A 19,072-nucleotide genomic window follows, 5' to 3' on the forward strand; every position below is an offset into this window, starting at 1 on the left:
TCTCAAGAAGAGAACTCATCTTTGTTATTGTGTATGGCTCCTTCCAAGTTGATGAGCTACCATCATTTTGCTTTGTACAATCAGGAGGCAAAACCCAGTGATTTAGGTGTGCAGGAGTCCTAAAATATTAATTTTAAGTTGTTCCAAAAATTGCCTGGGTTTCTGGTGTCTAAAAACTTTCAAAAAATCAAACCATTAGGATATTTTTAAGATCACTCTCTAATTGCACTTAAGAAGACACCTTTGCGAGGAAAATTTTCTTCCTTCCTCCCTCCCTCCCTCGCTCCCTCCCTTCCTTCTTCCCTCCCTCCCTTCCTCCCTCTTCCTGCTCCATCACACCAGATAACTATAGTGTGCTGCCTTTTCCTCTCCTCCAGGATTATTGATAGGAAAAACTGGCCAGGTGCTGATGTATAAAAGAAAAAGACAGATTTATAGTGAGATCTGATTGTAACAGATCAGTGAAAACAGGTCATTTTCTTCCTCAAGCACTAACTTTCTGAGCTGATAGAATTCCATGACAGTAATCCCACATGCTTCTTAAGTCTGATTTATAGAAAACGTGGACTCAGAACGCTATAACTACCCAACAGATGCATCTTCACTACACAGATAGAGCTGATTAATCAAGATAGAAGAATTGCAATAAAGAGTTTAATTCCTACAGAGCTGGCATAGTAGAGATTGGAGTTTTATTATTACCTAAATCAACCTTCCCTAAAATTTGGAGGATTGAGTTTTTCAAGGATAATTTGGAAGTTACGGTCTAGGGAATGAATGCTACTGATTGGTTGGGATGCAATGATAGGGGTGAGGAAAACAACCCTGGTACACTACTAAGTTACCCTCTATGTGGGGACACAGAGGTGTTACTGGTCCCAGTGGGACCAATTAGTTATCACAAATAAGAAAGCATGAAAAGACATCTCAAAAGATCAATCTGTACTACTCTTATCATTTGAGTAATAACCTATACCTCAAAACCCTTTGACATGAAATTTACCTACATAATAAACCTACAAATGTATCCCCAAACCTAAAATAAAAGTTTTTAAAAGGCCAATTTTAGCTTCTAGTGATTGGTGAATTTGCAGATCTTGTTACCTATGGAATTGTGTCTGGAACTGGTTCCTTCCAGTGGGTTCATAGTCCCACTGGCTTCAAGAATGAATCCACAGACTGTCACGGTGAGTGCTACAGCTCTTAAAGGTGGCACAGACCCAAGAGTGAGCAGCAGCAGATTTACTGTGAAGCTCAAAAGAACAAAGCTTCCTCAGCATGGAAGGGGACTCAAGTGGGTTGCCATTGCTGGCTGGCATGTCCAGCTTTTATTCCCTTACTTGTCCCCTCCCATATTCCATTTCTGGCCTATCAGAATGCCCTTTATTCAATCCTGCCTGAGATTGGCTACTTTTAGGATCTTGCTGATTGGTGCATTTTACAGAGCACTGATTGGTGCGTTTTATAATTTTGCTAGCTACAGAGCACTGATTGGTTTGTTTTACAGTCCTAGCTACAGAGTGCTGATTGGTGCATTTTACAATCTTCTTGTAAGACAGAAAAGTTCTCCAAGTTCCCACTCAACCCAGGAAGTCCACTTGGCCTGGCCTCTCAATCACCCCTCTAAACCGGACACCCCAACTGCTGTTGGGCATTGGGCAATGACTGCTCTACCTAATTCCTGCTGGATGGGGGCAAAGAAGGGGCCCTGCAGTTGTAATGTCCTTCAAAGGGGAACTCTCTAGCCCAGTCAAAGGGCTAGCAGGTCAATTCAGGGGTCCTCAGTAGAAGTTGTGAGTTGAGCTCTTTTGAGGTTCCTTTTGTAAGACCATCTGTAGCTTGATGGCCTCAGTCCTGGAGGAAACAAATTTGACAAGTAGGTTAAAAATACAGGGCCCAAATGCGAGTAATAGCAAGATGGCTGTCACAGGACCTAGAAAGGGGAGTAAACCATGCCACCCAACTTCAGATATTGGTATAAGAGTTTGAGGGGCATTGTCTGATTTCAGAAGCCTTTTCCTGTAAACACCGGTTGGCATCTCATACTATCCCTGACTGGTTAGTGTAAAAGCAACACACTTCCTCTAAGTAGGTGCACAGTCCTCATTTCTTAGCAGTGAGGAGGTCTAGGCCTCAGCTGTTTTGGAGAGTCATGCTGCGAAAGAGTCTACTTGAGATTGCAGTGTAAGGAAAGATTTTGTTATTTCTTACAAACTGTCTGAGAAATCTTTTGAGAGTATGTGGTAGTAGGATAATGGAGTAGATAAACTGGCTATTCCTGTTCCTATAGCAGTGGCCATTCCTAATCCTATAAGTAGGGGTATTAGTCGCATGGCAGTGTGCTGACGAACTTGAGCTTTGAGGGGCACTGATAGGGTCTGATTTCCTGGGGAAATGTCAATGTTGGAACTTAGGAAGACTAAGTTCCAGATGCCTGTCCAGGTGGGGAGGCAGATATAGGTTCAAGTTCCACATGAGAAGAATACGCCTTGGCTGGGTAGACAGAACCAGTTGTGCATGTTAAAAATATTTGTGATTTTGTTGTTTTCATTTTCTCATACTCCTAGAGTACTTGCCAAGGTAGCTCCAGTGAATGGTTGGAAAGGAGTGTTGGGAGCAAACTGAGTGGCTCACTGTGTTCTATTTTCCCACCGGATAAACAAACAAACAAACAAACATTTTGTATCTACTAGGAACATTCAAAAGAGTGATTAAAAGAGGGAATGAGAAGGCATTCATTAGTGGTGGGGACACTTCTGCAAGGGGTTCAGGGGTGAATGGTCATGCAGGGAGAATGTTTGCCATTACAAAACCCAGACTGTTAAGCAGTTAGGAGGTGATGATTTTTGGAGGCCCTTAGGAGCAGACAAGTATCCCGAATGGTGCTGTATGTGTGACTCGGAAGTTACTATGATCAGTTGGTGGTTGAAGTTGTAGAGTATTATTACACTGATGGCATTCTAGGTGCCTCATGGGCAGGCCTGACAACAGGTTATGTTGGATGCATAAAGGGACTTGGAAAGTTAAGATGGTATTCGTGGTTACCACCTATGGGTTTTTCATTGCTCGTGTAATAGGTGAAGGTGGAAATGTAAGAACTTAAATGCTGGATTGTGTGTCCTGTTAGGGTATTCTTGGTAAGCTTTGGGATAACCCAAATCTAGGAATTATTTCATTAATTAGGACTTAACCACTTCCTGAGCCTTCTCTGTCTTGCAAGGGAAGGTTTCTATCCAATTTGTAAAGGTATCAGCACAGACCAAAAAGTATTGGAATCCCTTTGACTATGGCATATGAGTGAACTCTAACTGCCAGTCCTATCTGGGATAGTGCCTTATTCTTTCTTCTCCCAGAGGGGCCTTACGATGGACCAAGCCGTTATTCCTTTGGCATAAATCACAGGCTTTGATTACTTTTCAGGTAGTCTGGAGGAGATTTGGTCCTATAAATAGGGATCTGGCCATTTGATTAGTGTTCTCAATAGCCATATGGAATGTTTGGTGGAGGCTGTTAAGTATTTTCCACTGGCTGGCTTCAGGTATGAGTACCTTTCCCTCTTCTGTCATTAACCACTCTGAATGGAGAAAACTGTGTCCCCATGGAAGTCCCAATTCTGTTTCAGTGTGGGAATACTGGGACTTAATCTTTTTGAGAGGGTTGTTCCATACCAAGGGTCCTTCCCAGGTACTTCTAATGGGAGGTTCCATCTGGCAGCAATTTTGACCTCAGCATCTCCCTGACAATTTCTTTGTACCTTTTCTCCTTCATCTTTTTAATGGTTTTGGCAGTGCAAGACTGCCACCTCCGTTTTTGCACTGTGTTCAGTAACTCCATGATTTCCTTGTGGTATTTAGTGGGGGTTCCCCCAGAGGTTAGGAACTCCCTTTTTCTCCATATTGCACCATGGATTTGTAGGATTAGATAAGCATATTTGCTACATGTATACACGTTTATTCTTTTTTCTTTTCCCATTTCTAAGGCTCAGGTAAGTGCCGGTATTTCTGTTAACTGGGTGCTGGTCCCTGGGTGAAGAGGCTTACTTTCAAGTACTGTTACATCACTATGGCATAACTTATCTCTTTGTCTCCCATTATCTACAAGTGAACTTCCATTGCTCTATGTGTTAAGGTCAGGATTAGCTAAGGGGATTTCTTAGAGATCCTCTTGGGTGAATAGTCTGGGCTGCAATTTGTTGGCAGTCATGCTTGATTGATTCCCCATCCTATGGGAGAAAAGTGGCAGTGTTGAGGGCTGCACATGTGCATATTTGAAGCACAGTCTGAAGGAGTAGCGCCTGGTATCTAAGCATGTGGTTATCTGATAGCCATAAACTTTCTTTGGCACCTAGTATGCCATTTACATCATGAGTAGTCCAGACAGTGAGATCCTTTCTTTGTATTATTTTCATAGCCTCTGATACTAAGATGGCCACTGCTACAACTACCCGTTAACAGTGAGGCCAGTCTTTTTGCAACTACATAAATTTCCTTACTTAGGTATGCCACTGGGTTTGGGGGGTGTGCTCCATAAGTCTGAGTAAGGACTCCAAGAGCTATTCCCACTCTTTCTGTAATGTAAAAAGATAATTTTTGTTGTGTATGAAGGCTTAAGGCTAGAACTTGTACTAGGGACTGCTTTAAGGTTTTGAAGGCTGTTTCTGCCTCTGGTTTCCATTTTACTAGATAAGTATTTGCTCTCTGGGAGTCCTTGATTAAAGTATAGAGTGGCCTGGCCATCTCGCTGTATCCAAGGACCATATTTGGCAAAAGCCAGTGATCCTAAGGAATACCCACAACTGTTTTAATGTCTTAGGACAAGGATAAGCCAGTATTGGCTGCATTCATTCTTTGCTGAGGGTTCCTCTGGCTAAGATTGGGCCTAGATATTTGACTTGTTGTAGGCAGAGCTGGACCTTTGATTAGATGTCTTTTAACCTTGATTAGCTAGAAAGTTAAGAGATCTAGAGTAGACTGCTGGCATGAGGCTTCCAAACTGGTAGCCAAAAGTAAATCATCCACATTCTGAAGGACCAGTGTGCCTAGACTTGAGAAGTGACCTAGATCTTGGGATAGTGCCTGACCAAGCAGATGATGGCTATCCCTAAATGCCTGAGGAAAGACCGTCCATGTAAGTTGGGATGTGTCGTCTGTGGGATCCTCAAAGGCAAAGAGAACCTGTGAGTTAGAGTGCAGGAGAATGGAGAAGAAGGCATCATTGAAGTCTAGAAGAGTAAACCATTCTTCTTCCTCTGGTATTTGAGAGCATAGAGGTATTTGAGTTGGGTACACCTGGATATAGAGGAATTACTGCCTCATTGATGAGTCTAATATGTTGCACTAGTCTCCACTAACCATTTGGTTTTTGTACTCCTAGAATTGGAGTATTGCAGGAACTGATGCATATTCTTAAAAAGCCTTGAGCTTTTAAATATCTAACAATATCCTGTAGTTGTTTATGAGCTTCAGGCTTTAAGGGATATTGCCTTTCATAAGGAAAAATGGTGAGGTCTTTTAGCCTGATTTGGACTGGGTTGACATTTTTTGCCCTTCTGAATTGTCCTTACAGTGCCCAGACTTTAGGGTTGATTCCCTCTTCAAGCAGGGGACAACAAATGGGTAACGTGTTCCCCATATTCATGTAGACAATAGCTGCAGCTTTGACTAATATGTACCTCCCTAATAAGGGTGTGGGACTTTGAGGCATAACAAGGAAAGCATATGAAAAAAGCAGTCTCCCAGTTACAACTGAGGAGGTGGGAGAAATACCTGGTTACAGTCTGTCCCAGGATTCCTTGTATGGTAACGGACCTTCAGGACAACCATATGGGGCAGGAGATTAACACTGAGAAGACCACAGCAGTGTCCAAGAGGAAGTCAATCTACTGGTCCTCAATGGTGAAATGTACCCTGGGCTCAGTGAGGGTGATAAATTAGCTGGCACTTTCCATGGGCACCCTTGGTCCTGCTCTTGGATCATCTGGTTGGGGAATGCTGACCCCGAGAACCTTTGTCCTCTGGGACAGTGTGTCTTCCAATGATTGCCTCAGCATAGCAAACATGGTCAACGGGGTGGCTTATTTCTTATTGGACAATCCTTTTTAAGGTGTCCTTGCAAACAACACTAGTAATAAGCCCTACTAGGTGATTGACCTGCTCCATTTTCTGTCCTCTCTGAACCACCAAAGTTTGTTTGTCTGAGGGCCATGACTAAAGCTGTGGCCTTTCTCCGATCACTTTTCCTTTTGGGCCTGGTCCTCTTGTTCTCTATTATAGAACGCCAAGGTTGCCAGGTTTAATAAAGCCTCCAGATTTTGTTCAGGGCCTAGTGCTCACTTTTGGAGCTTTCTCCTGATATCTGCAGCTGATTGGGTAAGAAACTTATGTTTTAGGATTAATTGACCCTCAAGGGAGTTGGGTGACAGGGAAATATATTTCTTAAGGCCTGTCATAGCCACTCAAGGAAGCAGTAGGAATTTTTTCTTTTCCCTGAGTTATGGTGTACATCAATTAATTCTTGGGCCTTTTCCAAATTCTCCTTAGTCCTTCTAGAACACAGGTTGACAGATGTTTGCGACTTCAGTCCCCACGATCTGAGTCTAGATCCCAGTGGGGATCCATACGGGGTATGGCTTCTGACCGGTAGGGAATTAGTCCCTTGCTTCACCTGTCATTCTATCATTTACTTGACCAAGATACTAGGTATCTCCAAACTCTCCAGCTGCAGCTAAAGCTGTACTCTTTACGTTAAAGTCCAGGGTTTGATCTAACAATAGCGTGATATCTCTCCAAGTGATGTCAAAGGTTTGCCCTAAGATTCCCTGCAGGACATATATATACCTATCAGGGTTATCTGAACAATTCCCGAGGTCTACCTTGATCTGCTTTAAATTGGAGAGGGGGAAGGGGACATATACTTGTGTTGGGCCAAATTGCCTTCACCCTACAGCTTGAAGGGGACATAGCTGACAGCCCGGGGGTGTTTATGGTCCCTTGGCGATTTCTTTGCTTATCCCCCTTCTGGGTGGGGGAGATTAGAGGAAACTTATTATTGATAGGAAAGAGAGTTGTACAGAGGGTAGGATATGAAGGTGAGCTGAGAGGTCCTCCTGTGGAATGCAAATTTCAAGCTTTGCATCATTGTGGATTATCCTTCAATGGAAAGAAAGCTTGGATATAAGATATTTCACTCCATTTGCCTTCCCTCTTTTAGAAAAGGACAAACTGCAGGATAGAATTCTAATTTATACTTCCCTCAGGTGGCCATTTTTCCCCATCAGAGAGAGAATATTGAGGCCAAGCCATAGCAGAAGAAAATAAGCTGCTTCTTTTTCAGGGTTTGCAAATCAAATTGTCCCCAATGGCTTAGGATGCATTTCAAGGTTGAACTAGTTGATGCCTGATTGATTCACATCTGAAAGAAAACAAAAACAAAAAGAAAAACAAATGTGGTTTCAGTTTGCTTTTTTTCCTTGCCCAAGAAATTGCAACAGTCCCTGGACTCTGATGTTCAGAATAGCTGCACTCACTAAAGCAACAGCAGAAACACTAGTTTTCCTCCTAGACCACAAGGAAGACAGATGAAGGTCGGATTTAGTTGCCTTACCAACACATTCTTGAAAATTTGCACCCTTGTCTTTTTTCTTGGACCACAAACAGCACCAAGAAAAATCAGATTTAGTGACCTTTACCAATGCATTATTGAAAATCTGTTAGAGTTCTAAGCATTATCCTCTTAGTATTGGGACCTTATCCTTGTTCTATAAAGATGATATGCCTCAAAATGGAGTGGTGGGCCATACTCTGAAGGAGGGAAGGGATCTCCAGGGTTGGAAGAGTGATGCCTTTTATCCTCACAACTCATCGTATGAATAGGAAGGATAAAATTTCTGAGGCTCCCCATATCCTAGCTTCAAGAATAGTCTTTGTTAGGTCTGCTAGTTTGAGGAGGGATGTTAAAATTCCAGATGGTCCTCCCAACACAGCTTCAGGTGAAAATTATGTCTTTCTCATAGGTGAGCCCGGGTGCCTAAAGAAGGAAGAGAGTCCCAAAATTTATACTAGAAATCATTTGCAGGAGAAATTAGAAGATCACCAGGGACAGGGAGTGTTTTTTAGAAACAGGGCTACCATCAGAGAAGAGAGGCAGGAAGAAGGTTTTTCTTGCAGGACTTAGGACCCAGGATGCTAGGGTCAGGATAGATAGGATAGATGGGCAAGTCTCATTTGGGCATCATAACTTGGAGAGTTCTGCTTATGGCTGCAGGGTCAACCAACTTATTGTCGGGACCCTGGAGCTGAACGGCTTTCCTCTCTGTCAACTCTGGCTCAGCCCAGAAATGGAGGAAGAGTGGAATCTGGTTCCAGGCAAACCAATGCTCCCAACTCCAAAGGTTTGGGAGTTGTTAGAGAGCCCTTTCCTAGAAAATCTGACACCTGCGTCTTTAGTCTGGCAGTTGCACTAGTGGCTTTTAACTGGTCGACAGGTGCCCGGTTTTTAGTCCCCAAATTCTAAGAAAAAGTAGGACAGAATAGCAAGCAAAAGCGGTCCAATGATACCACATGGCAATACCCTGGACGAGCCCCTAGATGTGCCCAGAGTTGTTTCCTGCCAGTGGGTTCGTGGTCTCGCTGACTTCAAGAATGAAGCCACAAACCTTCACCATGAGTGTTGCCGCCCTTAAAGGTGGCATGAACCCAAAGAATGAGCAACAGCAAGATTTATTGTACAAGCAACAACAAGATTTGTAGTGAAGAGTGAAACAGCAAAGTTTCCACAGAATGGAAGGGGATCCAAGCACATTGACGCTGTTGGCTGAGTTGGCCAATTTTTGTTTTCTTATTTGTTCCATCCCATGTTCTGTGTCTGTCGTATCAGAATGCCCTTTTTACAATCCTCCCTGTGATTGACTACTTTTAAGTTGCTGCTGTTTGGTGCATTTTACAGGGTGCAGATTTGTGCGTTTCACAGAGTGCCGTTTGGTGCACTTTACAATCCTCTTGCTAGCTACAGATTGCTGATTGGTGTGTTTTTAAAGATTACTGATTGGTGCATTTTACAATCTACTTACTAACTACAAAGTGCTGATTTGTGCATTTTACAATCCTAGCTACACAGTGTTAATTGGTGTGTTTTACAATTCTGTTGTAAGACAGAAAAGTTCTCCAAGTCTGCACTCGACCCAGGATATCCATCTGGCTTCACCTATCAGAATAATGGCTGATAATCATTTAAGCCAATATCTTAGCAGAATTCAAGCCCCTCTCATTTTTCTAACCTGCTGAACTTTCATTGGTTTTACAAAGGTGGTTTAGTTTCAAGAAGGGCTATTATCATTTAAACTATAAGTTCAATTTATCCCAAAGTTAACTTGGCCTATGCTCAGCAATGATTATGTGTAGTAAGCTGGTGAAAGGCACGATGGTGTTGGTTAGGTCAGATCTCTTTCACTGTCATAATTTTCTCACAGTTACACGTTTTGCAAAGGTGGTTTCAAGTTGAAAGGCATATACTCTTGTAAAAAGCATAAAATTGTTTTATTCATTCTGTCCCTGAAACAGGTACTCCCAGTTGTTGATAGTTTAAATTTAAAAAGAAAAATCATAATCCCTAGATGTTGTGGTAAATGAAAATTCCAATGCAGAAAATATGGAAACACTAGCTTCAGAACACCACATTCATTTGTAAAACTTCAGAGATGCAAGCATTACCTTTTCCCTGTCAGATTATAGAATATATAGAAGAAATTCTGAACCTCAAAGATCAATCCATCCAGTACGATTCTGTTTGAAAAACTAAGATTTTTGAACACAAGGGATATTCATTGGCCTGTTGTTGAAAGGTTACAACACACTTGTTTTGCTCAGGAGGAAGGGGTTGTGGTGGAAGAAAGGCCAGTGATTCACTGCATGTTGAAAATCTTCGTGATCCTCTGCAGAAATGAAATAAGCCCATAGATCATTCTGCAGAATTGAGAAAGAGAAAACAGTGAGTTAAGAAAAGATGTGCTGAAGACAGAATCATTCTGTTAAAAAATGACTCATGCCTTAAGAATTAATTACCTCTCTCTTTAATAGGGGAAGAATGCATGGCCCTGTGGTATTATAGGGCACCCACACTGGCATTATTCATCATTGTAACATGTACCCTGAATGAAAGGATTTTTTTCTTCCAAGCAGAGCCTGATGCTGTTTATGAACAAACTGTGTCAAAGATTTAGTGATGGTGACAGGTGTTGCAGAATATTTTTGGCATGAAGCACTTATTAGTATTCACTAATTAAATGGTGGGGGGCTTGGGTAATGTCTGACAGTACCCACTAATCATAGCTAATCTCACATCAAGCTTCTCTAAACTTTAAAGAAATCACATTGGTAGGATGTGTTTTAAGTATACAACCTCACAGTTGCAATGCTGCCTCTCTTTGAAAGCTGCAGGCGACAGTGACTCCCGATTCAGGCTTGAACTTTATTGTCATTGTAGAAAAAAAAAAAAATCCTGTGACTTTCTTTGAAGCCTGGCCATTTACTCCTTTCCAACGCAGAGTGTTTTCCCACAGTTGTTCATGAAACCTAATGGAAGAAAAGCTAGTTAATTCTATTGGTATGCAGCCTCATCCTCTACTCTTTTTGCTTTAAAAGTGGAAGCCGACATTCAGTCCTTCATTGGAATGCTGTCAATTTTGGTTAGGAATATGCTTTTAAGGAGTTGGTTTGGATTTATGTTATTTTAGAGCTTAAAGCAGTCTGTCATCATACAAACAAGCCCTTCCCTTATGTGACATTGTTGTTCATAAAAGGCATCAAACTTTGCTCGGGAGAAAGGCTCACCTAAGGACGTGAAATTGGTAAAACAACAACAACAACAAAAACCTTCCCCAAATACTCAACTATAATATTTGTCCCTTAAATATTTTTTTTTGAAGATCCATGTCATTAACTCATTTCAAAAGATATTTAGTATGTAATTTATTGCAGGAGTCTGTTGTTGTTGTTGTTATTTAAATGTGCACAGAAATGGTATGTTGAACCTAGTAAAATTTAAAAGGACTTCTGGGATTGCTTCATGTTATTAATATTTTAGATTCATTTTGTCTTCTATTAGCCACATACATACCCAAAGATGACATGGTACCATAATGCCAACCTAAACAATAATTGTTTATGTAATTATTTCTGCCACAAAAATATTTCTCCAGTTTTTTCTCTAATTTCCTGTAATTTCCCCTAACATTTTAGATTCATTTTGCCTTCTACATTAGCCATACATACCTAAAGATGACATGGTATCATAATGTCAACCTAAACAATAACTATTATCTGTGTAATTATTTCTGCCACAAAACCTTTTCTCCAGTTTTTCCTCTAATTTGTGAGGGTGAGAGTTGTGGAGAGAGAGAATGAAGACAAGCTATGAGATAACTTTTCAAATAGTGGGGATATGTATGCCTTTTTTTTTTTTTTTTTTTTTTTTGACCAACAAAAATGTCCTGTGTTCTTCTGTAGGATTTTTAAGTACTGGTGACCAGGCAGCAAAAGGCAACTATGGGCTCCTGGATCAGATTCAAGCACTACGGTGGATTGAGGAGAATGTGGGAGCCTTTGGCGGGGACCCCAAGAGAGTGACCATCTTTGGCTCGGGGGCTGGAGCCTCCTGTGTCAGCCTGTTGACACTGTCCCACTACTCAGAAGGTAATAATGGTATCTCCGGGATGGGTGGTCAAATACCGTGAACCAATAAATGAACAGTCAGAGTTCATATGTGAAATGTACGTCCAGGTTGCCAGAAGTCACCCTGGAAATTGCTACAGAAAATGCCCAAAAGACAAAATGAACCCATCTTCACGTCTTTTAACTCAGTGTTTTTTTTTTTTTTTTTTTCCCCATTTGCTCTCTCACTGAGGCTGGAGTGCAGTGGCATGATTATAGCTCATTGCAGCCTCCACCTCCTGAGCTTAAGACTTCTCCCATCTCAACCTGCTGAATACCTGGGACTAATGGTTAAATTTTTATTTCTATTTTAATTTTTATAGAGAAGTGGTCTTGCTATGTTTGCTTAGGCTAGTCTCAAACTCCTGGCCTCAAGTGATCCTCCTCACTTAGCCTCCCAAACTGCTCAGATGGCAGAATTGAACCACCATGCTTGGTCAGCAATATCTCCTAATTTAAATGTGTGACAATTAAATGTCGGTTACAACGATTGGAACAAAATAACTGCTTTAGAAAAGTGGACACTTTTGTTTCTTTTGATATTCTCATTTTATTTGACCATTTGAAATTTTATTAACTTCTAGCTACAATTTGGTAAGAGTAATATGGAAGATAGACAGTATGTCAATAAAGAAGATCAATAGTATGTCAATATTGTAGATTTATAGATTTTGTACTCAGCTGGGCTTTTAGCCAAATGTTTTTTATAAAGTCATTTCTCTACTTCACATTCATTCTTTAAATCTACTGGAAACATTGAGAACATGGCTGATGCATTAGTAGAGAAGTAGATTCTACCCACAGGAATAGTGTCTCTCTCCCTGACTCTGTCTACCTCCCTCTCTTACTCTTCCCCTTTCAGTCTCCTCTTTCAGTCTCTCTTTCTGTCTCTCCCTGTCTGTGTTCTCTCACTCCCTCCTTATCCCTCTGTCTCTTTTCCTCTGTCTCTCCCCCTTCCTGTCTGCCCTCCTTCCACTGTTTCTCCCCCGTCTCCCTCTCCTTCACACTATCCCCTCACCTTTCCCCCCTTTCTTCCCTTCTCTCTCTTTCTCTCTTCCTCTCTCTCCCTTCTCCAGTTCCTCACTCTCTTCCTCACTGTCTCTGTTCCTCTCTCCCTTCCCCCACACTCTGTCTCTCTTTCTTTCTTTCCTCTGTCTCCCTCTTTCTCTCTCTCTCTATAGATATCTCTCTCTCTCGCTCTCTCTCTCTCTCCCCCTTTCTTCCTCTCCTGCAAATATAACTTTCAGCAAAGGACCTTCTTACTTGTCATTTCAGCATGAGGCACTTGGAAGTGTTCACAGTTTGTTTTATCTCTCTCTCTCTCACATTCACTTTTAGGAAGAACCTCCTTGCTGAGGCAGTCAGCATGAGTTCCTCTACTTGTCCCCATGGGAGCTCCAAACCTTTGCTGCGGCCCTGCTAATAAACTGGAAAAAGCTGCTGTTGGCAAAACAGAGAAAGCAAAAATCACAGAAACACATGCACATCATGTTACCTCAACCAGACGTGCACTTGGACATGGTAGTTAGCATAGGCAGCCATACCCAACCAGATGTGCACTTGGGCCTCTAAGTAGTAGTTGCTCATGCTGCCTAACTGGTGGTCAGCATAGACAGCCACACCCCTGAGCCCTGCCAGAGTGCCTGAGGCTCATTCAATGTGATTCCCTGCTGTCCATACATGAGGCAGGCTCTCTGCAGTATCAGATGAGACTTCAAAGAGCAGTCCATAGGAATTTGAGGCAATTGGTTCTGGAAGCCAGATCACAAATTCTTGGCTGTGGCCTAAAAGGAGGAAGCAGGGAAATCTGCAGAACAGATCCAGTCCTCTGTTACTGGCCAGGTATAAATGAATATTCACAATAGCCATCTCAGTCATCAACACAGCATTGTAATTTCTTTTTTTTTTTTTTTTTTTTTTTTTTTTTTTTGAGACAGAGCCTCGCTCTGCCGCCCAGGCTAGAGTGCAGTGGCGTGATCTTGGCTCACTGCAAGCTCCGCCTCCCGGGTTCACGCCATTCTCCTGCCTCAGCCTCCCGAGTAGCTGGGACTACAGGCGCCTGCCACCTCGCCCGGCTAGTTTTTTTGTATTTTTTAGTAGAGACGGGGTTTCACCGTGTCAGCCAGGATGGTCTCGATCTCCTGACCTCGTGATCCGCCCGTCTCGGCCTCCCAAAGTGCTGGGATTACCGCGCCCGGCCAGCATTGTAATTTCTTATGTGTCATTGGTTGTCTTCAGAATGGCATCACACTGACTGGACCATTTACATCTGAAGTACTCAAAATCTTAATGGAATTTTTTTTCTTTTTAAGAAAGAGTCTCACTCTGTCACTCAGGCAGGAGTGTAGTGGCATGCTCTCAGCTCACCACAACCTCTATCTCCCAGTTTCAAAGCGATTCTTCTGCCTCAATGTCCTGAGTAGCTGGGATTACAGGTGCCCATCACCATGCCCAGCTAATTTTTGTATTTTTAGTAGAGATGGTGTCTCACCATATTGGCCAGGTTGGCCTTAAACTTCTTGAACTCAAGTGATCTGCCTGTTTCAGCCTCTGGAACTGTTATTTATTCAAGTTATCAGCTGAGTAAGGTGGCTCATGCCTGTTATTCCAGCAGTTTGGGAGACTGAGTGGGAAGTATGGCTTGAGCCCAAGAGTTTGAGACCAGCCTGAGCAACATAATGGGGCCACATTTATACAAAAATAAATAAAAACCAGCTGGGGCTGGTGGTTCATGCCTGTGGTCTCAGTTGCTTGGGAGGTTGAGGATCACTTGAGCCAGGGAGGTCGAGGCTGCAGTGAGCTCTGATGGTGTCTCTACACTCCAACCTAAGTGGCAGAGAGAGAGACCCTATCTAAACATAAATAAATAAAATTTTAAAATACCCTTCTTTCAAGTAACTGGAGGACTTTCTTCACTTTCTGCACCTTCTGAACAAATTTCTAGATCACTATGCTCCTCAATGTCTTCTTTAGCAAGATAGGGCAGATGAGGATTTCCTGAAATCCTGCAAACTCTGAATTCCTTGAGTTAATAGGTCATATTGTTTTGCACAGGAGACCAAAAAACCTTTGACCTCAAACTAGTGCTAATACCAGGAAAGAGGAAGGGCTCATATTTGTACTAACTTTATTTTAAAAACAGGAACAGTGAATAATCTGATGAACCATTTGGCATAGAGATATCTACGGCATTTTTGAAAATACATAGATATTCACATTTCTCAGTTGATATGACAGTTGTAGATTTAGAAAGCAGTCAGAACCAAATTCAGGAGTAACGAAATACATATAAGCCACATTAATTAGAGGAAAATGGTAATTATTTAAGTCAACAGTTAGAAGTTATTATTTGCTGCAGAAATACCTTTGTGTTGGTCATTTCTGCAAGGCAGTGCTTCTAAGCAGCCCATCAGTATTGTCAAGAATTATGAAAAATATAAGTACAGCACTGTGACTCCTGCCTATCATCCTAGTACTTTGGGAGGCTGAGGTGTGAGAATTGCTTGAGTCCAGGAATTCAAGACCAGCCTGGGCAAAAAAGTGAAACCCCATCTCTACAAAACATTACAAAAATTAGCCAGGTATGGCAGTGCACACCTGTAATCCCAGCTACTTGGGAGGTTGAGATGGGAGGATCAGTTGGACCTGGATGGCAGAAGCTGCAGCAAGTCAAGATCATGCCACTTCACTCCAGTCTGGGTAGCAGAGATACACCCTGTCTGAAATGAAGATAAAGATAAAAGTACCCAAATTGTTGGCCTTAGGAATTCTAGTCTAATGAAGACAAAGTACATGTGGCAAGAGATAGTTTTATGAAGGTATTCACCTCAGTATTATTATCATAGCAAAGAATGAAATGAAATACAAGATCAAAAGAAGACAAAAGTTATGAGAAACCATATGTATTAACTCAAAAGAATAATAATTTACCTAAGATATTCAATAGCTGGAAAAACACAGTATAGACAGCTATATAAATATTGGGCTCAGCTATTCAAAACGATGTTTGAATGGGAGAGATGATGTAAGAAAGAATTAAGTTAATTCCTAACATACTTGTTATGCTAAGGTGAGTTGTGCTTTAATGTATGACTTATGGGTGATTTTTTTCATTATCTAAGTTTTTTAGTCTCATCAGGAATTATATTACTTCCCTAACATACAAATAACTGTTTTATATATGTTACATATATATACACACACACATATATTATATGTGTTACATATATATATATGCTGCTACCTAAATTATTACCAGTAGTTATAAGAAGGGTGGGAAAGGAACATCTCAGAGCATTTGTCTAATTCTGAATGTTTTAACTAATGAAAGTATCCAACAGATTACATATTTGCATTCTTTCTTTTGGACATTTTAAAATAATCTTCAGAGCCAAGTACTCAAGTCCATACTTGCACATTTCTGACAGAAATGTCCCCAAGATGGCTTTGATGAAATAACGGTTAAAGCCATATTGATTTTCAAGTTGCAGTCTTGTGTGTCATCTTTGGGCAATCCTTCAGTCTTTAAAATCACATCTTCCTGATGACAACCATATTTTCCTCATATTTGATTGCTTCCATGACATTAAAAATTGACAGGGTATCTGGACTTACAGCTGAATGCTTTATTCTTTAGTGCCTGACTCGGGCTGGGATTCACAGAAATGGCAGGAAGTGACCGTAAATGGAATGCTGTGATTTTTACAGCCTGCTGTCTCTTGTCCTGTCATGATTAAAAATACAGATTTTATACTTCTGGACATTCATGTAGTAGACTGAGCTGATGGAGAATGCTAAGCTCTATAGAATTTTACTCCTAAAATTGCCCATGCTTTTTCAAGTTTCTCACCAAGTGAAGCATTTTTCAAATGTGGCCAAAAAAAAAAAAAAAAAAAAAAAAAAAAAAAAAAAAAAAAAAAAAAATCTCTGAGTTTCTAGTGGACATAGTCTTGAAGAAAATAACTTTAAAAAACTTGTTATTTGGGTACCCAGTTGAGTGATAGGCATAGCTAAGCTAATGCATTTATTTTAATTCCCAAACATTAATATCTTCATTAGACTCAGGATAGAAATGCATTCCTAAATTAGGACTCTGAAATTCATTCAACTGGATTTATTTTTTCCCATAATGAAGAGACACCTGGATTTGTTTGTGAGACAAGGGAGCCTTTGACCTTTTACTAGTTTAAGGCCTGTTTGTTTGTTTATTTCCCCCCTTGGAAATGGGGAATGCAGTTGCTGTTGAGTTTTTATATATGGCATCCGGAGGCAAAGAAGCAAAAACGACACTAAATTATGGAAGAAAAAAGAAATCACATGTGTTTTACGAGTGCAGGGAAAAGCCTCAATGTGGTTTCATATCCTTAAACTTGTGTGTGTGTGTATGTCTATGAGTATGTGTGTAGAATATCATTCCCGAAAATGAATGTTCAGGGGGAGGGAATCCAAATAAAAATGGGTAAAATGTCCCCTGACAGAGCTGAATGGTACTACGTCCAAAAATTCACATGCTGAGAGACAATCACAGCCTTCATTGCTCAGTAAAAGCTGCGTTTCTGTCCTGCGGGTTTTCATTTGCATGTCCACAATTTTGCACCTGCAGGTCTCTTCCAGAAGGCCATCATTCAGAGCGGTACCGCCCTGTCCAGCTGGGCAGTGAACTACCAGCCGGCCAAGTACACTCGGATATTGGCAGACAAGGTCGGCTGCAACATGCTGGACACCACGGACGTGGTAGAATGCCTGCGGAACAAGAACTACAAGGAGCTCATCCAGCAGACCATCACCCCAGCCACCTACCACATAGCCTTCGGGCCCGTGATTGACGGCGACGTCATCCCAGACGACCCTCAGATCCTGATGGAGCAAGGCGAGTTCCTCAACTACGACATCATGCTGGGCGTCAACCAAGGGGAAGGCTTGAAGTTCGTGGACGGCATCGTGGATAACGAGGACGGTGTGACGCCCAATGACTTTGACTTCTCCGTGTCCAACTTCGTGGACAACCTTTACGGCTATCCTGAAGGGAAAGACACTTTGCGCGAGACTATCAAGTTCATGTACACAGACTGGGCCGATAAGGAAAACCCGGAGACGCGGCGGAAAACGCTGGTGGCTCTCTTCACTGACCACCAGTGGGTGGCCCCCGCCGTGGCCACCGCCGACCTGCACGCGCAGTACGGCTCCCCCACCTACTTCTATGCCTTCTATCATCACTGCCAAAGCGAAATGAAGCCCAGCTGGGCGGATTCGGCCCATGGCGATGAGGTCCCCTACGTCTTCGGCATCCCCATGGTCGGTCCCACCGAGCTCTTCAGTTGTAATTTCTCCAAGAACGACGTCATGCTCAGCGCCGTGGTCATGACCTACTGGACGAACTTCGCCAAAACTGGGTACGTTCTTCCTCGTGTTGCGGTATCACTGTCCTCTTCGCTTGTTTGGGTCCTCAGTATAAGTATTCCTTCTACCGGCATGTGCAGGAGCACACATGCATACACACACATACACTTGTGTGCACACATATACACATACAGACACACAGTTATATACACAGCAATAACAAGGAGAGTTTTCCCCAGCATCTGTGAGAACTCAAATTTTCTTTATTACCAAAGTGTTTTAGGAGTAAAACACTTTAGTGTCAAACCAGATTTTTACTAGATTTCTAATTGCCCATTAGAAATTCTAGAGTTCCTACTTGCAGGTGCAGGACTTACACATATATAATGGTTCTGTTAACAGCTGATCAAACAGTTTTGTTTTTGTTCTTATTGTTGTTGAAGAGACACAGTCTCGCTCTGTTGCCCAGGTTGCTGTGCAGTGGTACAACCCTAGCACACTGCAGCCTTGAACTCCTAGGCAAAAGCCATTCTCCTGCCTCAGCCTCCTGAGTAGCTGGGAGTACAGGTGACTACCTTGCCTGGCTAATGTTTATTTTTTTTTATTTGTTTCCTAGAGACAAAGTCTCACTCTGTTGTCTAGGCTGGAGTGCCATAATGGTGCAAGCATAGCTCACTGTGGCCTAGAACTCATGGATTCATTTGCTCTTCCCATCTCAGCATCTCAAGCAGCTGGGACGGCAGACATGAATCACCTTGCCCTTACATGGATTTTTGTAGAGACAGGGTTTCCTATGTTGCCCAAGCTGTTCTGAAACTCCTGGTCTCAATGGATCCTCCCTCCTCATACTTCTCAATAGGTGGGACTGACTACATGTGAATGCCACCATACCCAGCTCATTTTAAAATTTATTTTGTTAGAGACAGGAATTTGCTATTTCACCTGAGCTACCACTTGGGGAATTGTTTAGATTGCCTGACCATAGGAATATAAATAATTGTCATAATATTTATAGGGAAATGTAAATA

At 41.9% G+C, this 19,072-nt stretch overlaps 1 protein-coding gene across 1 annotated transcript in view; it reads left to right on the top strand.

The window, feature by feature from the left end:
* Positions 1 to 19,072, top strand: part of NLGN4Y (neuroligin 4, Y-linked) — a 321,596-nt gene that overhangs the window by 291,630 nt on the left and 10,894 nt on the right. The window contains 2 exon segments of the mRNA NM_001145058.1: positions 11,502 to 11,687; positions 17,308 to 18,097. Coding sequence (NP_001138530.1) covers positions 11,502 to 11,687; positions 17,308 to 18,097 — 976 coding nt within the window.

The sequence above is a fragment of the Macaca mulatta genome, chromosome Y (assembly GCF_049350105.2).
Source record: "Macaca mulatta isolate MMU2019108-1 chromosome Y, T2T-MMU8v2.0, whole genome shotgun sequence".
NCBI classification, from domain to species: domain Eukaryota; kingdom Metazoa; phylum Chordata; class Mammalia; order Primates; family Cercopithecidae; genus Macaca; species Macaca mulatta.